Below are 24,032 nucleotides of genomic sequence, written 5' to 3'. Positions count from 1 at the left end.
AACAAAATTATAATTTATTAAAATATTTAATATATTATTGTCTGTTCCAATGAATTCCATGTTCTTTCCATGCTCTAGAATTTTCTCCGCTCTCAGAGCAATAAAACAAATTATAACCTGGTTTGTGAGACACTCCAGTTTCTGGACATCATGTGCGGCAGCACGACAGGAGGCTTGGGTCTACTGGGCCTTTACATTAATGAGAACAACGTGGAGCTGATCACACAAACCCTGGAAACCCTCACAGAGTACTGCCAAGGACCATGCCAAGAGAACCAGGTAAAATGATCAATTGCTAATGCTGGTATTATTTTAAATAAATATTTGGCCATAGATTCTTTTAATCCATAGCTGAGAATTTACATCAAGTACTTACAGACATAGTTCACCCAAAAAAGAAAAGTTCTGTCATTAAAAGAGTAGTTCACATCCAGAACAAAAATTTACAGATACTGTACTCACCCCGTTGTCATCCAAGATGTTCATGCCTTTCTTTTTTCAGTCATAAGGAAATAGTTTTTTGAGGAAAACATTTCAGGAATTATCTCAATAAAGTGGACTTTAATGGTGCCTGTGACCAAAATGCAGTTTAAGTGCAGCTTCAAAGGGCTCTAAACAATCCCAGCACAGGAATATCTAGGAAAACATGGGTCGTTTACAAATAAATAAATAAAAATAATTATACACTTTTTAACCTCAAATGCTCGTCAAGTGCTCTGCCATGTGCATGCGTAGTCTGTGTAATCCAGGTCAATACAGTTAGGGTATGTCAAATCTCCCATCTAATTTTCTCCTCCAACTTTAAAATTCTACATTGCTGCAGAAGTACCAACCCACTGTTTAGCAAGTGAACATGGAACACAGAGTGTGCATGTGCATCACAGAGCTAGACAAGATGAGCATTTGGAGTTAAAAAGTATATACTTTTTTTTTTTTTTTGTTCAAAGACAATAAACGATCGTTTTGCTAGATAAGACCCTTCTTCCTTGGCTGGGATCATTTTAGCCGATCGTTTTGAAGCTGCATTTAAACTGCATTTTGGACATTCAAACTTACAGGCACTATTGAAGTCTACTATATGGAGAGAATCCTGAAATATCTTCCTCAAAAAACATAATTTCTTTACAACTGAAGAAAGAAAAGCATAAACATCTTGGATGACGAAAGGGTGAGTACATTATCTGTAAATTTTGGTTCTAGAAGTAAACTACTCCTTTAATTGCTCACTCTAATGTCATTCCAAACCCATAAGACCTGTTCATCTTCAGAACACAAATTAAGATATTTTGGATAAAATCAGAGAGCTTTTTGACCCTGCATAGACGGCAACACAACTGACATGTTCGAAGCCCAAAAAGGTAGTAAGGACACGTTGAAATAGTCCATGTGACATCAGTGGTTCAACCGTAATTTTTTGAAGCTACGAGAATACTTTTTGTGTGCAAAGAAAAAAAAAAGTAACTACTTTATTTGACAATTTCTTCTCTTCCATGTCAGTCTTCGATGCACATGGACTACTTTAATGATGTCCTTACTACCATTTTGGGCCTTGAATGTGTCAGTTGCATTGCTGTCTATGCAGGGTCAGAAAGCTCTCAGATTCCATCAAAAATATCTTAATTTTTGTTGACAGAGACCAATTAACTGGCAAATCTTGCTTTTTTTTATGAAATTCTAATTGATTTTTGTCTGTTTAAAGACATGCATTGTCTCTCACGAGTGCAACGGCATTGACATCATCACCGCCTTGATTCTGAATGACATCAGTCCTCTTTGTCGTTACCGTATGGAGCTGGTGCTGCAGCTCAAGGTGAGGATACAGTCCTGACACACACACACAGAGGCTCTACTTTAATCATAAACAAATCTTCATTATTATTTATAACTATGTGCGTTTGTTATCAGGACAATGCTTCGAAGCTTTTGCTCGCTTTGATGGAGAGTCGTCATGACAGTGAGAATGCAGAGAGGATCCTGTTTAACCTTCGACCCCGGGAACTGGTCAGTTTTACTGAGTCTTGCGTATTATGTAAATGAAGTGTAACAGCAGTATTTTAACATTCCCGAATACTGTATGTCTTAAGGTGGAGGTGATAAAGAAGGCTTACCAGCAAGAGGCTGAAAATGAGGAGGGAGAAGTTTCACCTCGGGAAGTTGGACACAACATTTACATCCTGGCATTACAGGTGAACCACTGCATCATAAAGACATACTTTTGTATTTGGAGAATTGTTTTTTATGATGCTACTGGTTAATATGCTGAGATGATTTTAAATTGTTTTAATTGCAGTTAAACACAACAACCTATAGACTACAACAATGAAAACATGATATGCATATTGTTATTGTCATTATTATCATTTTTTTTTATTATTACTGGCAGTTTGGTTGTAAAAACCATAAAGTTTCAGTTTTGGCCTTTTTTTTTTTTTTTTTTTTTTCAGCTTGCCCGGCACAACAAAATGCTCCTTACACTGCTTAAACCACAAAAGAAGTCAAAAGAGGAAGGAGAAGAAAGCATCTCTTCTATGGTAACTTGTGAATTTCACATTTAGCACTAGGAGCAAATTTTGAGCATTTTCTAAAACATGCATACAGTTTGCAAGACATTACATTTTCTGTTTTTGTTTTTTGCTCGTGTTTTTTGCAGCTCAACTTGAACAAGCAGCAGGAGGAGCAACAGGATGATCCATTAGAGTACTATGACCATCAAACCGCTCAGATTGAGGCAATAAAAAAATTATAATTTCTTTGTGTGTTATTATCTGTGCTCTTACAGTAATTTCTGCTCTACTAATGTCTCCAAACAGAATGTAAAATAATGTTGTGAAATAATTTCTGTTGGCAGATTGTGCGGGAGGACCGTAGCATGGAGCAGATAGTGTTTCCTGTTCACCCCATCTGTGAGTTCCTGACGGAGGAGTCAAAGTTCCGTGTGTTTACAACCACAGAGCAGGACGAGCAGGGCAGCAAGGTCACACACTTCTTCGATCAAACCTCTTTCCTGCACAATGAAATGGAATGGCAGAAAAAACTTCGAAGTAAGTGTTGGGCCTAGGGTGTTGTGTCTCTTAGTGAGTTCAAATATGTCCTTACATTGGTTTATTGTGATGGTTGTGTGTTTCAGGCATGCCAGTGCTGTACTGGTTCTCTCGTCGAATGTCTCTCTGGGGCACCATATCATTCAATCTGGCTGTGTTCATTAATCTTATCATTGCTTTGTTCTACCCACATGACTCTGGTCGTCCTGGTATGCATATGTGTTCATTATCTGTTGGTGACTTTAGTGTATTAATTGTATTATATGACTGAATGCTACATTTACCATCAATTTCTAAATTGCTTTTCCATGTAGTTTTAACAGTCTCTTGTGCTTCCAGGTAGCATAGACACTTCGTTGCTGCTTATGCTGTTCTGGTGCTTCGCTGGACTGGCTGTTTTAGGCCTGTTATCCAGGCGCTATGGCTTCCAGTCACTGACTGTTGCCATCACCCTGCGCTGCATCTATCACTTCGGCATCGGGCCGACTCTCATCCTGCTGGGGGCTCTCAATGTAAGTCTTACATATGATAATACTGTATGTTTGCTTACAGAGATAGTTCATTCACAAATGAAAATTCTGTCAGTTAATTACTCAACCTCATGTTGTTCCAATCCATTAAGACCTGCATTCATCTTCGGAGCACAAATTCTAAGAGTTTCTAAAGCTGCGTTCACACCAGTGCAATTTTTTATTTTAAAACACATAAGTTTTGCTACAGTTACGCCTGCCGTTTACCCTACTCCGGTGTTTTCGACCCTCGAAAACCGAGCTGCAAATCTACCTATACATATCTATGGTTGTACCTGCATGAATGGTCGTGTGACATGCGTTTTTCGCTTGTGTAGCGTAGACGGAGTTTGTTTCTGAATCGTAGTGAAAACACTAGTATAGACAAGGATCGTTTTCATTTTAAAATGCCGTTTTAAAACGAAAACACACTAGTGTAAACAGCGCCTAAGAGTTCTAAAGGTTTTCTGACCCTGCATAGACGCATCAACACAACATTAAATGTTTTATGGCCCAAAAAGGTAGTAAGGATATTGATAAAATAGTCCATTTGACATCAGTGGTCAACTGTAATTTTATGAAGCTACAAGAATACTTTTTGTGGGCAAAGAAAACAAAAATAACTTTTATCAACATATCTTCTCGTAGCTTTATAAAATTTAGGTTGAACCACTGATGTCCTATGGACTATTTAATGGATGTCCTTACTACTTTTCGGGGCCTTGAACATGTCAGTTGTGTTGCTGTCGATGCATGGTCAGAAAGCTTTCAGATTTCATCAAAAACATAAGTTGTGTTTGAAAGATGAACGAAGGTCTTACGGGTTTGGAACAAAAGGGTGAGTAACTAATGACAGAATTTTCATTTTTGGGTGAACTATTCCTTTAAATAAAAATGAATGGATTTAATTAAAAAAAATTCTCTTTTTAACCAGCTGATCAATAAGATAGTGTTCGTGGTAAGCTTTGTGGGAAACAACGGCACCTTCATCATGGGCTATAAAGCCATGGTGATGGATGTGGAGTTCCTGTACCATTTGGCCTATGTGTTAACCAGCACACTGGGGCTTTTTGTCCACGAGCTCTTCTACAGCATATTGGTGGGTGTTAAAAATTGTATGTAATCTCTCTTACACTACCGAATTAGCTTATTTTGTTCTAATTTTAAAAAAATAAAAATAAATAAAGAAATTAATACTTTAATTCAGCAAGGATGCTTTAAATTTATTAAAATGTTGCAATACTATTTCACAATATTGTTGTTTTTACTGTTTTGATCAAATAAATCCAGCCTTGGTGAGATTTTTAATTTAAACAATATTAAACGATTTTAGAATTTAACATTTTAAAAAGCTTTTGTACGATAGTGTATACTGTAGCTTTTTGAATTTACTCTTTGCATTTCTGCAATGTTTTAATCCTTAATATTGTAAATATGTAAATAAAGCTTTTGCCAAGCACCAGATACCATTAAAATGATTTTTGGTAAACTAACAAAACTGAGATACTGCACTCGCCAGTGAAGATATAATGGTTTTTAGACAAACTAAGAAACTGTGACGTGATTTTGTACGACTGAAAGTAGGACTGGGTGATATGGCAAAAAATTTAAATTTTTTTTTTTTTTTTTTTTTTTTTTTTTTTTTTCAGAATGCTTGGCTGATTCTCTTTTCGTTTTTTATTTTATTTTATTTTATTTTATTTATTTTTTTTACGATTTTTAACTAGTCAACTTGAAAATGTAACTACAACATGATTCAAGTAAAATGTTCTTTATTAACCCTTTAGTTAAAAAATTTAAGTTGATGAAAGACAACATGAAGTTGTCAACATGATGTAAATGTTAAACAGATCACTTGTTAAATATCATTGCAGAAAAGATGCATGAACAGCAACTACATCTTGTACAAACTTGTCTTACACATATTATATTTTTAGAAATAAGGAAAATGCTTTAAAAAATGTCAAAAGTCAAGGTAATTCAAATTCAGAATGACTGAAGGTATAACAACAGTAGACTATTATTAACTATAAATGTTCTGAAAAACAACAAACAGCAGGTTTCAGCCTGTCATCATGATGTTTAGTCTATGTAAACATGGACAAGCTTGACTGTTGCACACGTCTCTTGCAGCATCTCAGGCATGAAACGGCATTTATAAAAACGCGGCGCTCAAGTTAAAAGAAGTTAATCACGTGCGCCGACATGTGGTTGGATCGTTCTTTTCTCTTTACTCTTATCATTGGCGTATTGTCAAAATGTCTAATTCTAACGTTTGGTAATATTTCTTTTCAAAATCGCAATTCTTTGATTTCTAAAAAATAAAATTGTGGCAAAACATTAAATTCAAATTAATCGATAAAATCAGAAAAATCACCTAGCCCTAACTGAAAGGCATACATAATCTGCTAATCATTTCTCACTTCTCTTTTCCCTCTTTCAGCTGTTTGATCTGATCTACCGTGAGGAGACGCTCTTTAATGTTATCAAGAGTGTGACACGTAACGGTCGCTCTATTCTCCTCACTGCTGTCTTGGCCATCATCCTGGTCTATCTGTTCTCCATCGTGGGCTTTCTTTTTCTCAGGAATGACTTCATCATGGAAGTGGACCGGCTTGCTATCCCAGGTAAATTGCATACACCTCTGTTCATCTTTGCTGGTGTATAGTTTTTTGCAGAAAGGCATCAAATCCAGTATTTAACGGTGTTTCATGTCCTATAAGCAGATACAGATAACTCTATGAGCAGCTGCAGTGCAGATGGATTGGAGTGCATGGAGGAAACTGGGTTGGTTGCACCACCAGAGGGTGAGTTTAGCGTTAAAAACAATAATTAATATTATGTTGGTGTCAGAACTCAATTGTGAATGTTTTTTAATGTCTTTGCAGAAGACGAGGACAACACAGAGAGAGCGTGTGACACTCTTCTAATGTGTATTGTTACGGTGCTGAATCATGGGCTGAGGAACGGAGGAGGTGTGGGAGATGTCCTGCGGAAACCCTCTAAGAATGTACGGAGACCCAAAATCATAGAAATGTGCGCATATATGAATACAAAATCTAGCCAAACTGATACAGTGTTGTTCAAATTACAGGAGCCTTTGTTCCCTGCTCGTGTGGTGTATGACCTTCTCTTCTACTTCATTGTCATCATCATTGTTCTCAACTTGATTTTTGGTGTGATTATTGACACCTTTGCTGACCTGCGTAGCGAAAAACAAAAGAAAGAGGAGATACTGAAGACCACCTGTTTCATTTGTGGTATGAAATCAGATTTAAATATACTTTCAAGTGTTTATTCCTGTGATGACAAAACTGAATTTTTAGCAGCCAGTCTTCAGTGTCACATGATCCTTCAGAAATCATTCTAACATGCTGATTTGGTGTTCAAGAAACATTTCTTATTATTATCAGTGTTGAAAACAGTTGTGCTGTTTAATATTTTGTGGAAACCTTTTTATACAGAGATAGAAAGTACACAATAGAAAGTAAAAAAAAGGCATTTATTTAGAATACGTACATTGCTGTCACTTTTGATAAATGCATCCTTGCATAAGTGGTTTTTTTAATCTTACTGACCCCAAACTTCTGAATTTGAATTTGAGTTTATTTTTGATAATCAAGCACATTTCTACGGCAGTCTGTTTTCGCCACTGAATAAAAAAATTAAAAAATATAATTGCGACTATTTATCTCACAATTCTGACTTTTTCGTGTAATTGCGAGTTTACATCTCACAGTTCTGAATTTTTTTTTTCAGAATTGCGTGATACAAAGAGTCAGAATTGTGAGATATAAACTAGCAACTGAGAAATTAATTAAAATGGCATGATATAAATTAGCAATTGCAAGTTATAAAGTCTGACTTCATTTCTCAGAATTGCAAGTTTATTTCTGAGAATTGAGAGTTTGTATCACACAATTCTGAGAAAAAAGTCAGAATTGCGAGTAACATAATTTTGAGGAAAAGTCAGATTTGCAAGTTTGTATCAATTTCGAGAAAAAGTCAGAATTACAAGTTTGTATCATCTAATTCTAAAAAGAAAAGTCAGTTTTATGTGTTTATATCACGCAATTTTGAGAAAAAAAGTCAGATATGCGAGTTTGCATCCCGCAATTTTGAGAAAAAAAGTCAGAATTGCGAGTTTGTATCACATAATTTTGAGAAAAAGTCAGATTTGCAAGTTTGTATTATAATTTTAAGAAAAAAGTCATAATTACAAGTTTGTATCAGGGCAATTCTGAGAAAAAAGACAGTTTTGTCAGTTTGTATCACAAAATTTTGAGAAAAAAGTCAGAATTGCAAGTTTGTATCACAATTTTGAGAAAAAAGCCAGAATTGCACATTAGTATCGCATAATTTTGAGAAAAAATTCAGAATTGCTAGTTTGTATCATACAATTCTAAAAAAAAAAAAAAAAAAAAATTCAGAATTGCAAGTTTGTGTCACGCAAATCTGAAAAACAGAGTGACAGAATTATGAGACAAAAAAAACTTTTTTTTTCATTCAGGGTTTCCATACATTTCCCACAATGTTTACTGCAATGCAAAACTTATTTTTATGACATTGTAATTCTGTAATTTTCAAAAAGATATTTTAGTGTTCCTCAATGTAGGCTTTTATTTTTTTAAGCAAAATATAATTTCTTAATTTATTTGTTGTGGGTGAAAAATGACTCTTTCTTAACAGGCTTTATGACAGCCACCCACATATAAATCATCAGAAAACATTACAGAAAGGAATTCATCTGTATTTGTATTTCAACAGGCCTCGAGAGGGACAAGTTTGATAATAAGACTGTATCATTCGAGGAACACATTAAATTTGAGCATAACATCTGGCACTACCTTTATTTCATTGTGCTGGTACGGGAGAAAAACAAGACCGATTACACTGGCCCAGAGAGCTACGTGGCTCATATGATAAAGGTAAAGTTAAAAAGTTGAAAATTCCAAATTACTTATTTTCTTTGTATATGTTTCTATTTAGCTTTAATTTAATTAATTCATTCTTTGTTCAACCTTGCAATGGGTTTTGATTCAGTCTTCTTGTCACCTCTTGTTAGAATAAGAACCTGGATTGGTTCCCACGCATGCAGGCCATGTCTCTGGTTGTAACTGAGGGAGATGGAGAACAGAATGAGATGAGGAACCTGCAGGATCGTCTCAGCTCCACCATGAAAGTGGTCACGCAACTCACAAGCCAGTTAACAGAGCTGAAAGAACAGGTACATTTATCAATGTCAACACACTTTGTCCAGCATTAAAAAAAATAACTCATTCTCAGATTTTATATTTACAAGTATATAAAATAATGGTTTTGCATTTGTTTATTTAGATGACCGAGCAGAGGAAGAGAAGGCAGAGGATGGGTTTTGTAGATGTTCAGTCAGGCTCAAACCCTGGGATGCCTCTGCCTCCTAGTGCTGCTGGAGGAAATGTTCAGGTCATCAAGACCTAATTTCTCCAACTAACCTTGCATTGACTTTATAGAAGCAATAATGTAATCCTGTGATGCTGATGTACGTCCCAGTGTGGAAAAGTTGCGTTATAACAAATAGACGGATTGGATCTACACTCCCACAAAAGCACTACTGACTAAATAGTCATTCTTTGAGGGGCCTTTGATTACCTGAACGGTTTTAGTATGCACAAATTTTCTATATTTAAAGTATGCAATGTTGTTGGTTTTTTTTTTTTTTTTTTATAAGATCAGCTTTTAGTTTGAAAGCTTGTGTTGGATGTATGGATAAATGTAGCATTAATGTAAATAAGGCTGATGTGTTTTTAGATTAATAATGAGTAATTGTAGGTCAATACAGTCTGCACATGCTGTATTTTTAGAGATAGTCATGATGCACTTGCTTGATATGATTTTGAGATGATTTGGGAAACATGAAGGGGAATATCATGCCTGGTCTGCATAGTTGCATCTAAGGAGTATAAATGGCTGGCATCATGTATAGTGTGTTTAAAGTTCATACAGCTTTAATTTAAAAGTGCCTAAAAATGACTCATAAAGTACATAACTTGCTCAGGAAATAACCTTCCTTATTTAACTTATCTATCATGAAAACAGTCTTGATGATATGCTGATCATGGTTTTAATAGACATAATGCATGTGTATCTATGTTTATGTCTATGTAATTATTTATTGTGCAACCAGGACTAAGTTGTAAGTCATTTGCATTTTTATGGCCACAAAAAGAATGCTGGAACATACTTATCTTGGCTTTGTTATTAACAGTCAGTGTGTAGTTAATCAATACTATTGATATCAAATAATCATCATTTTATTGCTATTATTGCTAATATGTGGATATGAAGTGCCTCACCAACTTTGCACAAGATGCAAAATAAAACATTTGGTTATTTGACGTCTTGTGTCTTAATATTGTTAAACATGACAGAAACGATTGAGTTAAATTGCTACGATATTACTATAATAAAACGTTAAGAACATCATTAGAAATTTGATTTGAAACATTGCCATGACTTTATTCTTTTTCAAACAAAATAAATGACGTCTTTTAAAGTAAACAGTGAATAATAGTGCAGTTCTGCCTATTGATTTGTCTTGTGTCAGATCACGTCCCCCTGTCACGCACAGTTCACACAGTATTAGGGTGTGAACGAAGTGACTGACGGGCTCAATTCCTTCGATGTTCGTTTGAGCGTCGGGTGCCGTTCAGAAGTTCGTCCTCAGTGCAGGTCAACAGGTAGGCTAATATTTTCACAATATTAAAGCGATTTTAATAATGTGTACCACATAAATTTACACCGAATTGGCTGCAGGGTAATACAGGTAAAACGTCACTGGAAATAGAAATTGCAGTGATGTAAATTACATTTTTCCAACAGACAGAAGATAAGTCTCAGAATTAAGGCTGAAGTCATTTGTCAAACTTATTTCGTTTGTTTATAGGAATATCGAAATTATTTCTTTACTGATAATTTGTGGTTGCTGATAAGTGAGGTTTAATAAACCTCAGACCACATGAATACAGTCAACATAAAAAAAACACACACACACACACACATCTTACTACCACAACTATAAGACCTCTGAAAGCTACTGTACGAGTTTATGTGGTAACTCGTATTAGGTATTATAATGTATTGTATAATAAAATATATATTACATTATATGTTATGGTACTATATGATAGTTTGTTGTTGTTGTTATTGTCGTTATTAATATTAACAACAGTGTCATCTTTACGGTAATACAAGTGAAATTACTTTAAGTTTACACTTTCGAAAATTCACTACGCTTGTTTTTGTTGACCATTTTAATAATAGCCTACTTTGTTTTATAGAGTTTATACTTTTCGGTAAGTATAATCTAGCCTTTATCAATATATTAGCTATATGACGTCAGTTTTTTAACTTTGAGAACGGAGTGTTGAGGAGCGTGAGTCTGCGGGTTCCAGATAAACCGCGTTATCGGCCGCGCCCGGTTGCCCGGCCCACCCTGAACCCCACTGCTCGAAATTTAGATTAGGCTCACTTTAGAGGCTCTTAAGGACTTAATTATTAATATTATGTAACCTAATGAGTATTTTAGCTGGGTATCTTTCTAATAAATCTGGCTGACAGTGTTGTTACATTAAAGTATATTTCCACTGACCGTCTTTTCCATTGTTTACAGCTGTTAAAATCATGTCTGCTTTTCTGCATCACTGCCCATTCTTGAAGTCCACTCCAGGCCCTTCTCTAAGGAACGTGACAGCGTACTTTGGCTTGGCTGAACGATGTCCAATCATTGTCCGCCAGATCTCTGTAAAAGCCACCCAGACCTCAGAGGAAAAAGGTAATGCTGATATTTTTGTGGTATTTTCTATACTATATAAGGTTTACTATACCAGGTATGACTAAAAAATTCCATATTTTTATCATTAAAATCTCACTGACTCAAATATTGTGAGTCAGTACCTCAGATTATCTTTATATATTGCTTATATTCGTGCGCTTATTGCATTCAGGCCTCCTTCCTCATAAGGAGCCAAAGCGACAGTTGGCGACCACAGCCACTCAGGTGGCGATCTCCATGTCCCAGAGCTGTCCCTTCGTTTCCTCTAAGATTGGACTAGTTAAAGCCAGTCCACAAGTGCAGGAGGATGTCCAGCCCAATCTTGAGACTCAAGACACTTCTGGTAAAACACTCACTTTTAGTATGATAGTTTCATATACTGTGTAAATGTTTGTGAACTGTAATGTTTATATATTGTTTGAGAAGCAGATATCATCTAGACTGCTGGCTGATGTGCTGCAGCAGCTGTCTCTTTTTTTTTTTTTTTTACCACCACAGTATAATTAGTTCAGTGCTGAAGAGGCTCTTTTGTCTGAGCAGTGTATCATGCAGGGGTTGGATGCATTTTTCACTCTGCAATTTGCACCATTTAACTCCAATTTGAGAGACTCCACAGCTGTGAATAGTAAACAGATGATGACTCAGACTGCTGATGTAACAAAAGCTAGTCTTTAGACAATCACATTACGGATTAAACCTCTAGAAAATAACATCTAAGTGGAAAATTGTGGTTTTTGGGTTTTAGAGCTAGCACGGTTTGACAGTTTATGTGCGTAGCCTGTAATTTAAGGAAAATATATCACCTAAACAATGGCGTTAAATACAAAACACTTCGACTTTTGCACTGTTTTCACCCTGAAACGTGATTTTAGTGTGAAAGCAGAGCGAAAATGCTACATTTTATGTTTGTTTGATGAATTTCTGACACATCAATGCTCTTTATCTCCAGGCTTGATGAGCTCACTGTTTAGTGGCTTGCAAAGTCATCACTCTTCTGGTCCTACACACCATCTTCAGGACAACTTTAGTGAGTTTGATGGCATTTTTCTTTACAGTTTACAGTAGAATACTTCTAAACACTCTCAGAAAAAAACAAATAACAAACTGTCACTGGGGCAGTATCCTTTTAAAATGTACTAAAACACAATTTGTACACTTTAGGTACTAATATTACATTTACACTATTATTATAGTACCATTTAGGGGTAAATAAGGTACTTTTTGACTGGTGATTGACCATCTGCTTTTTAAATAATTCAGCCAGACCCAGTTTCAGCTACGATGACTTCTTCACTCAGAAGATTGTGGAAAAGAAGAATGACTATACCTACCGTATCTTTAAGACGGTGAACCGTTTTGCAGAGGTTTTCCCTTTTGCTGAGGACTATTCCATCCCTGGACGTTTGGGCTCCCAGGTGTCTGTGTGGTGCAGTAATGATTACCTGGGCATGAGTCGACATCCTCGCGTTGTCCAGGCCATAGAGTCAGTATTTAAAACAAATAATGAAATAAATGTTTGTCGTCATGTGTTATTATACATAAAGCAGAACAAATGAAGGTGCAGTAGTACAACAACTTATGAGTCTTGCTAAATGCTGTATGTATGATAAAATAGTAGCCTGTACTTGGAAGTTTCTTGTTTGACTTTGGATGTACATATCTGCTAGTAATCACAATCTTTCAACGTTTCTTAGAGAGGCTTTGCAGAAGCATGGTGCAGGAGCAGGTGGCACCCGAAATATCTCCGGGACTAGTAACTATCACGTGGCCCTGGAGAGCGAGCTGGCCCGTCTGCATCAGAAAGATGGAGCTCTGGTCTTTTCTTCCTGCTTTGTAGCCAATGATTCCACCCTCTTTACTTTGGCTAAAATGCTCCCAGGTATTTAACAAAACAATAACTGTAACTGTAACTGTAATAACAGTAAATAAGTGTTTTCTGTTTGAATATATTTTAAAATGTATTTTGTGATCAAAGCCAAATTTTCAGCATCATTACTCTAGTCTTTAGTGTCACATGATCCTTCAGAAATCATTTTAATATGCTGATTTGTTGTTCAAGAAAACTTTTTTTTTAATTATTATTATTAATAATTAAAAAATTATTAATTATAACTTTTGTAACATTATACACTATACCATTCAAAAGCTTGGAGCCAGTCTTTTTTTTTTTTAGGAAAGTAATTATAGAAATAATACTTTCATTTAGCAAGGATACTTTAAATTGATCAAAAGTGCTGATAAAGACATTTATAATGTTACAAAAGATTTCAGATAAATGCTGTGCTTCTGAACTTTCTATTAATCAAAGAAACCTGAAAAAAATCAGGTTTTTCTTAAAATTATGTTTTCAACATAATAATAATAATAAATGTTTTTGAGCAGAAAATCAGAATATTATAATGATTTCTGAAGAATCAGGTGACAGGAGTAATGATGCTAAAAACTCAGCTTTGAAATCACAGGAATAAATTACATTTTAAAATATGTTCAAATAGAAAATTGTTCTTTTAAATAGTAAAAATATTTCAAAATTTTACTTCTTTGTGCTGTATTTTGGATCAAATAAATGCAGGTTTGGTGAGCAGAAGAGCCTCCTTTAAAAAACATTAAAAATCTTACTGTTCAAAAACTTTTGACTGGTAATGTAGGTTGCTTATTAAATAAAAAAAAACAATACTGCTATTAAATTAAATAAAAAAAAAAACAGTTGATTATGATTTTTTATTATTATAATAGTTTTTTTTTTTTAAAGTGATCCAAAATACAGTAAAGAATTATTATGAAATATATATATTTTTCAAATAACCAATTTAATATATTTTAATATGTAACTTATTCTTGTGAGAGCAAGGCTGAATTTACATCAGCTATTATTCCAATCTTAAGTGTCACATGATCCTTCAGAGATCATTCTAATATGCTGATTTGCTGCTGTGCTGATTATCAATAATGAAACAGTTGTTCTTCTCAATATTTTTGTTGAAACCACCTTTTTTTTAGGATTCTTTGAAAGAAAGTTAAAAACAAAAACAAAACAAAACAAAAAAAAACTGAATTTATTTAAAAAGTATTGTAACATTGTCTTTATTGACCAATTTTATGCATCCGTGCTTAATAAAAGTATTTAAATGAAAAATTTCACTGATCTCAAACTAAACAGTAATGTTTCTTCTGAAATTCCTCTAAAATGTCTTTTCTCTACAAAGGCTGTGAGATCTACTCAGACATGGGTAATCACGCCTCCATGATCCAGGGCATCAGGAACAGTGGGGCCAAACGCTTCATTTTCCGACACAATGATGCCAGTCATCTAGAGGAGCTGCTCAGCCGTTCAGATCCACTCACACCCAAAATTGTGGCTTTTGAGACTGTTCATTCAATGGATGGTGAGTAGAATAGCTATCACATAACTGACTCAAGAGTTAATTTCTTAATATGGTGAAATAAAGCTTGGCTCTAGGTACGCCATGATCAAGGGTTTGATTCCTAGGAAATACATGAACTGATAATGTCTAAAAATGCAATTTAAGCCACTTTAAATAAAACCATATGTGAAGCGGGTTTCCACATTAGGACGGCTATTTTAACATTACACAAGCAGCCAAATACTACTTGCTTTATCTTGGCAACCACCCTTTTATCAGACACTTAGGCATGTGGAATAAATTAATAATGGCCAACTGATAATAGCGCATTAACTGAAAAATAACTCAATTCGTTTCAGGTGCAATTTGCCCTCTAGAAGAGCTATGTGATGTAGCACATAAATATGGAGCTCTGACTTTTGTGGATGAGGTCCATGCTGTCGGACTGTATGGGGCTCATGGAGCAGGTGTAGGAGAGAGAGACAACGTCATGCACAAGATCGATATTGTCTCTGGAACTCTGGGTAAGACAGATACAGTCAATGTCTAGTGCATGATTCTGTCCAGTACTAGTGAGTGTAATTTCACCTGTAATACCTTGAAATATCTGTAGGTAAGGCATTTGGCTGTGTGGGTGGTTACATAGCCAGCACTGCCGCCCTGGTGGACACTGTGCGCTCCTACGCCGCCGGTTTTATCTTCACTACTTCATTGCCTCCTATGGTGCTGGCCGGGGCTCTGGAATCGGTGCGAGTGCTTAAGAGCCCAGAAGGACAAGCTTTGCGCAGAGCTCATCAGAGAAACGTCAAACACATGAGACAGCTGCTGCTGGACGCTGGGCTGCCTGTGGTCAACTGCCCCAGCCACATCATTCCAATTAGGGTCAGTGTTTGCAAACACCACTATGTACTTAATTTACTCACCCCTATGTCATCCAAGATGTTAAAGTGTTTATTTCTTCAGTCGAACTTAAGGACTTTAAAAAAAACATTCCAGGATTTTTCTCCATATAGTGGGCTTCAATGGGGATCAACGGGTTGAAGGTCCAAATTGCAGTTTCAATGCAGCTTCAAAGGGCTCTATGATCCCAGCCGAAAAATAATGGTCTAATCTAGCGAAATGAATGGTCATTGTCTAAAAAAAAAATTATATTATATATATATATTTATATTAAAAAATATATACATTGGAAAGGTCACACCTGACATAGGCAAAATTCTGACCCAGTGTTTACAAATTGAACGTGCAAAGAAAGTCAAACACCCTTTACAAAAAAAGTAAAACAAAGATGTCTGATGATTTTGAAGTCGGAGGAGAAAATCAGATGGAGTTTTTTTTTTTCCCTACCCTACCTTTTTGAACTGAATTACACAGACAAAGAATTAACCATGTGTGACCTTTCCAACGTAATTATGTAATGCGTCAAGTTGCGGACACACATCGTAGAGCTAGTGCAAGACCAGCAGTTGTGGTTAAAAACTATATATATTTTTATTTTGTTTATTAGTAAAGTCTTATAGGTTTCTAACAACATGAGGATTAATAAATGATGATGATTTTCATTCTGACTATTCACTCTAGTTTTTAAATATTAAAATACATATTATACATAGTTTGAACCCTTTGTTTGCACAGGTATAAAAGTTTTCATTTTAAATCTGATATTTCAGGTTGGAAATGCAGCTAAAAACTCTCAAGTGTGTGACATTCTGTTGGAGAAACACAACATCTATGTGCAGGCCATAAATTACCCAACAGTGCCTCGTGGAGAAGAGCTGCTGCGGTTGGCTCCTTCTCCTTTCCACAATCCCATTATGATGAACTACTTTGTAGGTGAGTGGTCATGCAATTAGGTAAACAAAGTTTTTTTGCAGTTTAAAGATGAAGCGTTTAATTTCTGTACTGCTAGCACTACTAAACAGAACCGTGATTTCATTTTCTGCAACACTTTGACATCCGCCGTTGAATCTAGATTAGATTTAGATTTTGAACTGGTAATGATTTGTATCTGAATTTTTTAATAATATTTTATGTTGGACAGAGAAACTGTTGGATGTCTGGCAGGAGGTTGGACTGCCTCTGAATGGACCGGCTATGGCCTCCTGCACCTTCTGTGATCGGCCTCTTCATTTTGACCTCATGAGTGAGTGGGAGAAGTCCTACTTTGGGAACATGGAGCCGAAATACATCACTGTCGCTGCACAGTGAGTCAGTATCAGCAGACCAAGATGAAGATCTGTTTAATTAGATTAGATTGACTCTTCAAAAAAATCCACTTCTAATCATGAATATTTTTATGGTAAGATTAATGTAGAGGGTGATCAAAATGTCCTGTTTGTGGCAGTTTGTAAAAAAAATAGTGTTTCTGTATTGTTTGCTGTGATTGTTAATGATGCAAAGAATATTTGTTTTCACATATTCGTATAAATGTACCACTATTGGCTAAATCCATTAATTGTGTGTCCCCTTTGCATGACGACAAACCTGCACATGGGCACTTTTTGGTAGTTTTCTATTATTGGTATTATGTATATGCAAGAGTATATTTAATAACAGCTTACACTGAAACTATGCCACATGCCCTCTTACAGTTTTGGACCATTTGCACTCAAATGTATGAATTCACAAATTCAATAAATATGGCCATTGTAACAAAATGCCTCTGATAACTCATTATACCAATCAAACTAGTAGTTATATTTGTACTCTAAATCTGATTTATTTTAATTTATGAGATTTAAATGCAAAACATCAACAAACCATAGTTGAAAGTGACTTAAATGTTTACATTTTCTTGGATGGGACCCTTTTTAATTAAAACACCACACTGCCATCTGCCGGACTGTAATGGAAGTGTCCCCTACTGAGCTGTGAGATCTCATAATTTTGGCAAACACCTCAAAAACATTTGTATCAATAAGTTACAAAATCATACAGGTCGTAAGTGCATTTGAACCGGGTATTTATAATGTTAAATAATAATTATAAAAAAAGTACTTTACACCTTTATTTTTTATGTGTAGTATTTTTATTGTTCAATGCATTGATGGTACAAAACCCATTTTTCTTTATTAGGCGACCATGTTCTGTAAAAGATAAGAAATTGTATTACAATAGTTTCCATGATGACAAAAACTGTCTAAAAAGCCATGAAGCTTCATCTGCATGTTATTACAGTGCGTCTGCTAATATAAAACACTTACCTTGCTGATCCAATCAATGTAGGCGCTGACGCGAGTGAAAACGGTGGGCTTCTTGCTATAATTGCAGCTCAGACCAGAACCGAAGCTCACAATACCGTGGACCTCCCAAGCGCCGCCGTTACCAGCACAGTTCAGGGGGCCACCAGAGTCGCCCTGTGTTGTGTGACAGGAGGAGTGTTAATCGGTTGTCGTTGTTTCAGTCATACTTTTTGCCTTTTAATGAAAATATTCTTTAAATTTTGTAAATATTTCGTAATATTATGTTAACTTTTTTATATGACACCTAGATTTAGTCTACCTAAAAGATGGAATAGGCTACGCTACACGCTTTTAATTTATAAAAGTATACTTTTAAGTAACTTCTCACTTCTTTATTCTATGGGGAAGTACTATTGGGGAAGAAACGTAAGGTCTCTGACGTTTTTTTACATCCGTCTAGCACGTTAGAAAAACAATGGAGGAAGTAGAGCAATGGAAAACCGCATTCTGTGTAAACGGCCCCTTATTGTAGGCTGCATAAAGTTAATATAATCAAATATTACAAAAACTGATTGATGAAAAGAAATAGACTATAAGTCATCAATATCTCCTTACATTACATCCAGCAACAACACCATCTCCACCAGCGCAGACCATGTTTTGTGTGACCTGAGAGCCCCACCAGTCAGACTGAGAGCAGGTGGCGTAATCCACGACGGGCAGGAGAGCCTGCTGCAGGTTATCAGCAAGGGGTCCATTGGCTGATTATTGACAATGAAAAACGGTGAGAAGGAAAAAGACAAAAAAGCAGCCTAAAATGTGGATATCTCCTAATCGTGTACTATTCAGTTGAGATTAACAGCACAACTTGATGCATAACCACCAAATTACTTACTGTAAAGACGTCCCCAACCAGTGACGTAGCAGGGAGCATTGTGAGGCAGAACATCCCCATTAGTAGGCAGACAAGTAGGAGTGATAGTGTCACTTACAGTGACAGGAGTCGCCAGTTTAATCAGGGCGATGTCATTACTGAGCCCAGAGACAACATGAAAATTAGATTCCTTTCACAAATGTTCAAGATAGGCATTTCTTTTGTTTGTGAGGAGTCGTTTGCCATCCATACCGGATAGTGAAGGAATTCCAGTTCTCGTGGACAATGATCTTGCTAGTGCCGATGGCCTGGGATCCATTCTCCTCCGTCTGCAGGTTATGTTTTCCCAGATACACCCTGTAAGTCCTGCTACTGCTCGTGGACCACGAGAGGAAGAAAAACCAGTTCAGAAACACTCACAAATGCTATAAATAGTAAATAGTAACATAGTACTTTGACGTATACCATGATACTAAATATGGTATACTAAAATTGTGCATTTTTATTTTTAACTAGGCCTGTGTTTACAATTTTCAGACTAACCCGATGCAGTGAGCAGCAGTCAGAACCCACTCACTGGAAATAAGACTTCCACCGCAAGTGTGGTACCAGCTGCTGCCACTCTGGTACTGGAGGGAGACCTAGGTGAAAAACAGAATGGGGTCAGTTGTCGTCTTTACGTCCTAAGTCAGCAATTAAAAAAAAAACAATTTAATAATCTTTGCTGATTTTTGTAAAGTGAACATAAGAATAACATTTAAATGGTTAGTAATATATTTCAAGATGAACACTTACTGGACTGAAACAACTTAGGTTTACTTGATTATGGATACATATTGTTTTTAGAAAAATGTGACACTACCAGTCAAAAGTTTTTTTTTTTTTTAAAGAAGTCTTTTCTGCTCAACAAGCCTGCATTTATTTTTACTACAAAAAAATATTTTTACTATTTAAAATAACTATTTTCTATTTGAATATATTTTAAAATGTAATTTATTTCTGCTAAATCTGTTTTTGCAGCACTGTTTTTGCTGTACTGTAAATAAATGCAGGCTTGGTGAGCAGAAGAGACTTCTTTAAAAAAACATTACAAATCTTACTGTTCAAACCTTTTGACTGGTAGTGTATTTTATGTAAACAATTTCTGTTATAATAATAATAGTAATTATATCTAATTATTATAGTACTGTTATAAAGATCTCTTTGACTTTGATATCTCAGGCTTCATAGGGTTAACACAGCTTATTCTACCCAAATGAAAAATGTTTTTAAACAAGGACAGAAATAAAGATTAACAGGACAGTATGTTTGAATAAAAACGTAATTGAAATAATGAAATGTGTATGTACCTGCCAGGGCCAGCTGTGTGGACGGACATCCACACCTCCCACAACCCTAGAAATAACGGGAGGGTAGGTGGGCAGCCCACATCCGTAGGCTGAGGTGAAACATAACACATTATGCTTGTTTTATTAGCAGTAAATATTATTAGACATTTTTAAAAGTAACATTATTGTTTAAATATTAAATAAGATTCTACATGTCATTTCCAGACCTTATCAAATAGTCAGTACTACAGTATATTATCAGTCTTGAAAAGCTTCTTACCTCCAACAAACAGAACAGCCAGGACCACAAGCTTCATCATGGTTGTATCTTCAAAGTTTGCCCTCTCTGCTGGGGTTTATATACTGGCGAGTTCACTTTCAGTGTAATACCTGAGCATAGTTAAGCAATGGTTCGGAACAAATGTCCTTGACTGCTTTAGGAAAAACAAATAAATAACCCCCCTTGGTGGTTCTCTGGGTACACTTTGACTTTGATAATTCACAGGGTATAATCTAATCAATTTTAAAATCATTTTTTTCTGTTGATTAAGATGTTGAACATTTGTTGTGTTCTCACATTTAATTTTCAAAAACACACCTTTTATACAGTTTCTCCATTTTATTTGCAACAGGCATGATACTCTTTACATATTATATATATATATATATATTTTGTCAAAATCATAATAGCTCATTTCCCCTCAAAACTCGGCTAAAACATCAGATGTTATGAAATGTATAGTTTTTAGTATGGCCTTATGCACAAGGTGTTATTGTTCATATCAGCATATCATCTGTGCATTTCACGGGCTGCATAATGTAACCTTGGTTATTTATCTGTTTATTTGGTATCTGTTTATTAATATTTGTATTCTAATGTCTGTATGCAGAAAGGCATAGAAAATTGTGTGTTATTTCCTAAGTGAACGTAGACAAAAAAAAAATCGGATCCCTCATAACACACATACATCACAGAGGTATCTATTTGACATCTGCATTTACATACAGAAGATTTTTTTTTACATTGTTTTCTTGTCTGGAATACGTCTATAGGACGTTTCCTATCAGATGTCAAATAGATCTAGAATGTATGTAAAACTGACATCTTACAGACATCTGTCAGATGTTTGTACACAGCAGATTCTTTCCAGATGAAGTGATCTTTAACAGACATCTTGCAGATGTATGTGTGCTATCTGGGATATGTATCATTATATACATATCCCAGATGGCACACGTGACCGTGCCTAATTTACTAGCTGGTGTTGGTGTCCTTAATGTAATCCAAGAAATGAAATGAGAAAAATCACTCACTGCTTTTTACTGAATTACTTTGTAGTTTTAACAAGAATTAATCTATATTTCATTTATACACTGAAGACTATGCAATGCTATTTTACATTTGATTATTCTGTTTCTGTGCCTGAACGTAAACATTGTTTAATTTGCATCTTTGTTCTATTTATTTATTTGTGCTATTAACACAATTTCAAACAGGGCCCGTGGGTACAACCTGCACGGGGCACTGCAAACTCCAGCTACGGCCCTGGTTGTAACCTGTTACATTACAGTATATCAAATTTTACTTACCACATGAACAGAGTAAGGAGAGATGACTGAGGACGATGTCAAATGATTTGCAGATCCTAAACACCACTGACAAGCACCTAATCTTGTAAAATGTGTGGGAAGTACTGCTGCTCTAGTATACACAGAGCACGTGCGATCGCAAATCTCGACAGTTAAAGTAAAAACCAATCGTTTTTAGAGTGGAAATCACCAATGCCACCAAAACTGTAACTATGGCTTAGTGATGATATTGTTTAAAAAAACAGAAAAATCAAATATTTTCTCAGAAGATCAACAAGAACATTTTACAAAACATGGGATCCTTTAATAATTTATATTGTGAAGAATGTACTCTTCCAACTCTGAGCCCCCCCCACACCCCGTCCCTCCTGCCCCTATGAGGACATTTTTGGTTTTGGTTGGGATTTTTGGGGGTTTTGAAATATAATGAAATCATAAGCAGAGTTTCACTTTTATGCATTGGGGAGCACCCACTGACAGACGAGCCAGCAGCAGAATTTTTCTTAAACATATGTTCTATATTTCATATACTTATGTAACATATTCTACATTAAAATACATTTAGAATTAACAATGACTTCTGTACAAAGAGTAAAAAAACAAAACATAACGTTACCCAATGCCACCACCGTCGTTTTGATTTTTTTTTATAGTAATAAAATATTATTTAGTTCAGCTGGAGAACAGACACTAACCTATAAATAAAGCTGAACGCGGCTGCTCAATGCAGAGCGCCGAACGACAGTCGCATCGCAGATCAGATTTTATTTATCAGCGAGCAGAGTGATGAGCTGACCGACAAGAAGATGGAGGTCAGGCTAGACAGACAAGACGATGGTGGAAGTTTGGCAGTGTTTTTTATTTTGAAAAGTCTGTTGACTTTTTTCGTTTATCTATGGTGGTTTTTGAAGTTTTTTTGAACATTCATTTCTATTTATTTTGGTTTTACAGTGTTTGCTGATTTTTACTTTGTGTATTCGTTTTGCTAATAAACGTTTTACGTTTCTTATATTTATTTGGTTCCACAGTGTTTACCGATTTTCAGTTTTGTATACTAGTCTATTTAAAATGTATGTAGGCCTAGCCTAAGTTATTTGTTATTTTATATTAGGCATATAGCATGGTGTAAGCTATTTTTATTCGTTTTGTTAATAAAAGTTCTATGATTAATTTATAGGCTAAGTTACTTTAACGTTGTATTTTGTTGTTTCTTGAATGGGATTCAAGCAATTGACGCCGCTAATTTGAAAGTGAAAGTAAAATATTCACTGCGCATTTATTTAAAAGCAAAGGAAGCGAATGAAAGAGGGAAATTGAAGATATGTGCCATTGAAGTTCAAAGCCAGTTTCCTACTTTCCTCATAACTGAGAAACTTGTTTCTGATGTAGCCAAACAGTAAACTTGAAAAAGCAGGAAAATAACGAAAAGAGAGTCCTCTCTATCAAGACAAGTTGAGAATCATGAGTCGCGACTCGGGAAGATATGGGGCTTAAATTGAAGTTAAATTTACACAAAATGTACTTATTCTATCCACTAAAATAATAAGATAATATAAAGCAAATTAAAAAAATATTTTTTTCATAGCTCAGACAAAATAATGATTGGCTCCTGTCTAAAAAAAATGTAAATAAATAAAAATAAATACATACATACATAAAAGTTCACGTCAAAAGTTTACATACACCTTGCAGAATCTGCAAAATGTTATTTATTTTACCAAAGTAAGGGATCACACAAAATGCATATTTTTTTATTTAGTACTGACATGAATAAGATATTTAACACAAAAGACATTCACATATTGTCCACAAGAGAAAATATTAGTTGAATTTATGACCCTGAAAAATGACCCTGTTCAAAAGTTTACATACACTTGATTCTTAATACTGTGTTGTTACCTGAATGGTCCACAGCTGTGTTTTTTTTGTTTGTTTGTTTAGTGATATTTGTTTATGAGTTCCTTGCATGTTCGGAACAGTTAAACTGCCTGCCGTTCTTCAGGTTTCACAAATTCTTTGGTTTTTCAGCATTTTTGTGTATTTGAACCCTTTCCAACAATGACTGTAAGATTTTGAGATCATTCTTTTCACACTGTGGGACTCATATTCAACATTTACAGAAGGCTTCTTACTGCTGCTTCAGAAGGAAAAACAATGCATTAAGAGCCTTTTATTTAAATTTAAATTAACCTTATTTTGTCTTCTGGGGAACATGTAATTATCTTTCGTAGCTTCTGAATAGCAGTACTATATTATAAAAAATGATATTTAGAAAAATGTATGCATTTTCATTATGTTCAAAAGTTTACACCCCCCGCTCTTAATGCATT

The 24,032-nt window shown here is 35.3% G+C and overlaps 3 protein-coding genes across 5 annotated transcripts in view; 2 read left to right on the top strand and 1 right to left on the bottom strand.

Annotated features, from left to right (window-relative positions):
• itpr3 (inositol 1,4,5-trisphosphate receptor, type 3) overlaps positions 1 to 9,927 on the top strand; it is a 39,442-nt gene extending 29,515 nt beyond the window's left edge. The window contains exons 42-58 of one of the 2 annotated variants that reach the window (XM_051116340.1): positions 79 to 279; positions 1,700 to 1,810; positions 1,906 to 2,001; positions 2,085 to 2,186; positions 2,445 to 2,531; positions 2,651 to 2,728; positions 2,849 to 3,041; positions 3,128 to 3,250; positions 3,381 to 3,553; positions 4,485 to 4,649; positions 5,994 to 6,177; positions 6,277 to 6,357; positions 6,439 to 6,560; positions 6,645 to 6,810; positions 8,318 to 8,478; positions 8,616 to 8,777; positions 8,888 to 9,927. In XM_051116340.1, coding sequence (XP_050972297.1) covers positions 79 to 279; positions 1,700 to 1,810; positions 1,906 to 2,001; positions 2,085 to 2,186; positions 2,445 to 2,531; positions 2,651 to 2,728; positions 2,849 to 3,041; positions 3,128 to 3,250; positions 3,381 to 3,553; positions 4,485 to 4,649; positions 5,994 to 6,177; positions 6,277 to 6,357; positions 6,439 to 6,560; positions 6,645 to 6,810; positions 8,318 to 8,478; positions 8,616 to 8,777; positions 8,888 to 9,010 — 2,328 coding nt within the window. In that variant the 3' untranslated portion in view covers positions 9,011 to 9,927. Of the gene's footprint in view, positions 1 to 78; positions 280 to 1,699; positions 1,811 to 1,905; positions 2,002 to 2,084; positions 2,187 to 2,444; positions 2,532 to 2,650; positions 2,729 to 2,848; positions 3,042 to 3,127; positions 3,251 to 3,380; positions 3,554 to 4,484; positions 4,650 to 5,993; positions 6,178 to 6,273; positions 6,358 to 6,438; positions 6,561 to 6,644; positions 6,811 to 8,317; positions 8,479 to 8,615; positions 8,778 to 8,887 lie in introns of both variants that reach the window. The other variant, XM_051116339.1, reaches the window with a different exon arrangement.
• A 203-nt stretch (positions 9,928 to 10,130) lies between these two features.
• Positions 10,131 to 17,385, top strand: alas2 (aminolevulinate, delta-, synthase 2). The gene is made up of 11 exons (XM_051116341.1): positions 10,131 to 10,269; positions 11,202 to 11,363; positions 11,536 to 11,706; positions 12,313 to 12,390; positions 12,624 to 12,846; positions 13,058 to 13,242; positions 14,570 to 14,749; positions 15,088 to 15,252; positions 15,342 to 15,610; positions 16,399 to 16,561; positions 16,770 to 17,385. Exons 2-11 carry the CDS (start codon positions 11,213 to 11,215, stop codon positions 16,934 to 16,936), a joined length of 1,752 nt encoding a protein of 583 aa, XP_050972298.1. The 5' UTR covers positions 10,131 to 10,269; positions 11,202 to 11,212; the 3' UTR covers positions 16,937 to 17,385.
• Positions 17,386 to 17,720: 335 nt separating this feature from the next.
• Positions 17,721 to 20,502, bottom strand: ela2l (elastase 2 like). 2 transcript variants are annotated; one of them, XM_051116343.1, is made up of 8 exons: positions 20,393 to 20,502; positions 20,134 to 20,222; positions 19,328 to 19,425; positions 19,037 to 19,156; positions 18,806 to 18,942; positions 18,526 to 18,671; positions 17,932 to 18,084; positions 17,721 to 17,814 (listed from the first exon to the last, which is right to left on the bottom strand). In XM_051116343.1, exons 1-8 carry the CDS (start codon positions 20,430 to 20,432, stop codon positions 17,800 to 17,802), a joined length of 798 nt encoding a protein of 265 aa, XP_050972300.1. In that variant the 5' UTR covers positions 20,433 to 20,502; the 3' UTR covers positions 17,721 to 17,799. The 2 variants fall into 2 exon arrangements, with proteins under 2 accessions (XP_050972300.1, XP_050972299.1); XM_051116342.1 differs by having other exon boundaries at positions 17,721 to 18,084.
• Between the last annotated feature and the right edge of the window lie 3,530 nt (positions 20,503 to 24,032).

Source organism: Labeo rohita, chromosome 8 (assembly GCF_022985175.1).
Source record: "Labeo rohita strain BAU-BD-2019 chromosome 8, IGBB_LRoh.1.0, whole genome shotgun sequence".
NCBI lineage: Eukaryota > Metazoa > Chordata > Actinopteri > Cypriniformes > Cyprinidae > Labeo > Labeo rohita.
Note: the sequence above shows the minus strand (reverse complement) of the source record. Positions and strands in the feature narration are given on the sequence as shown.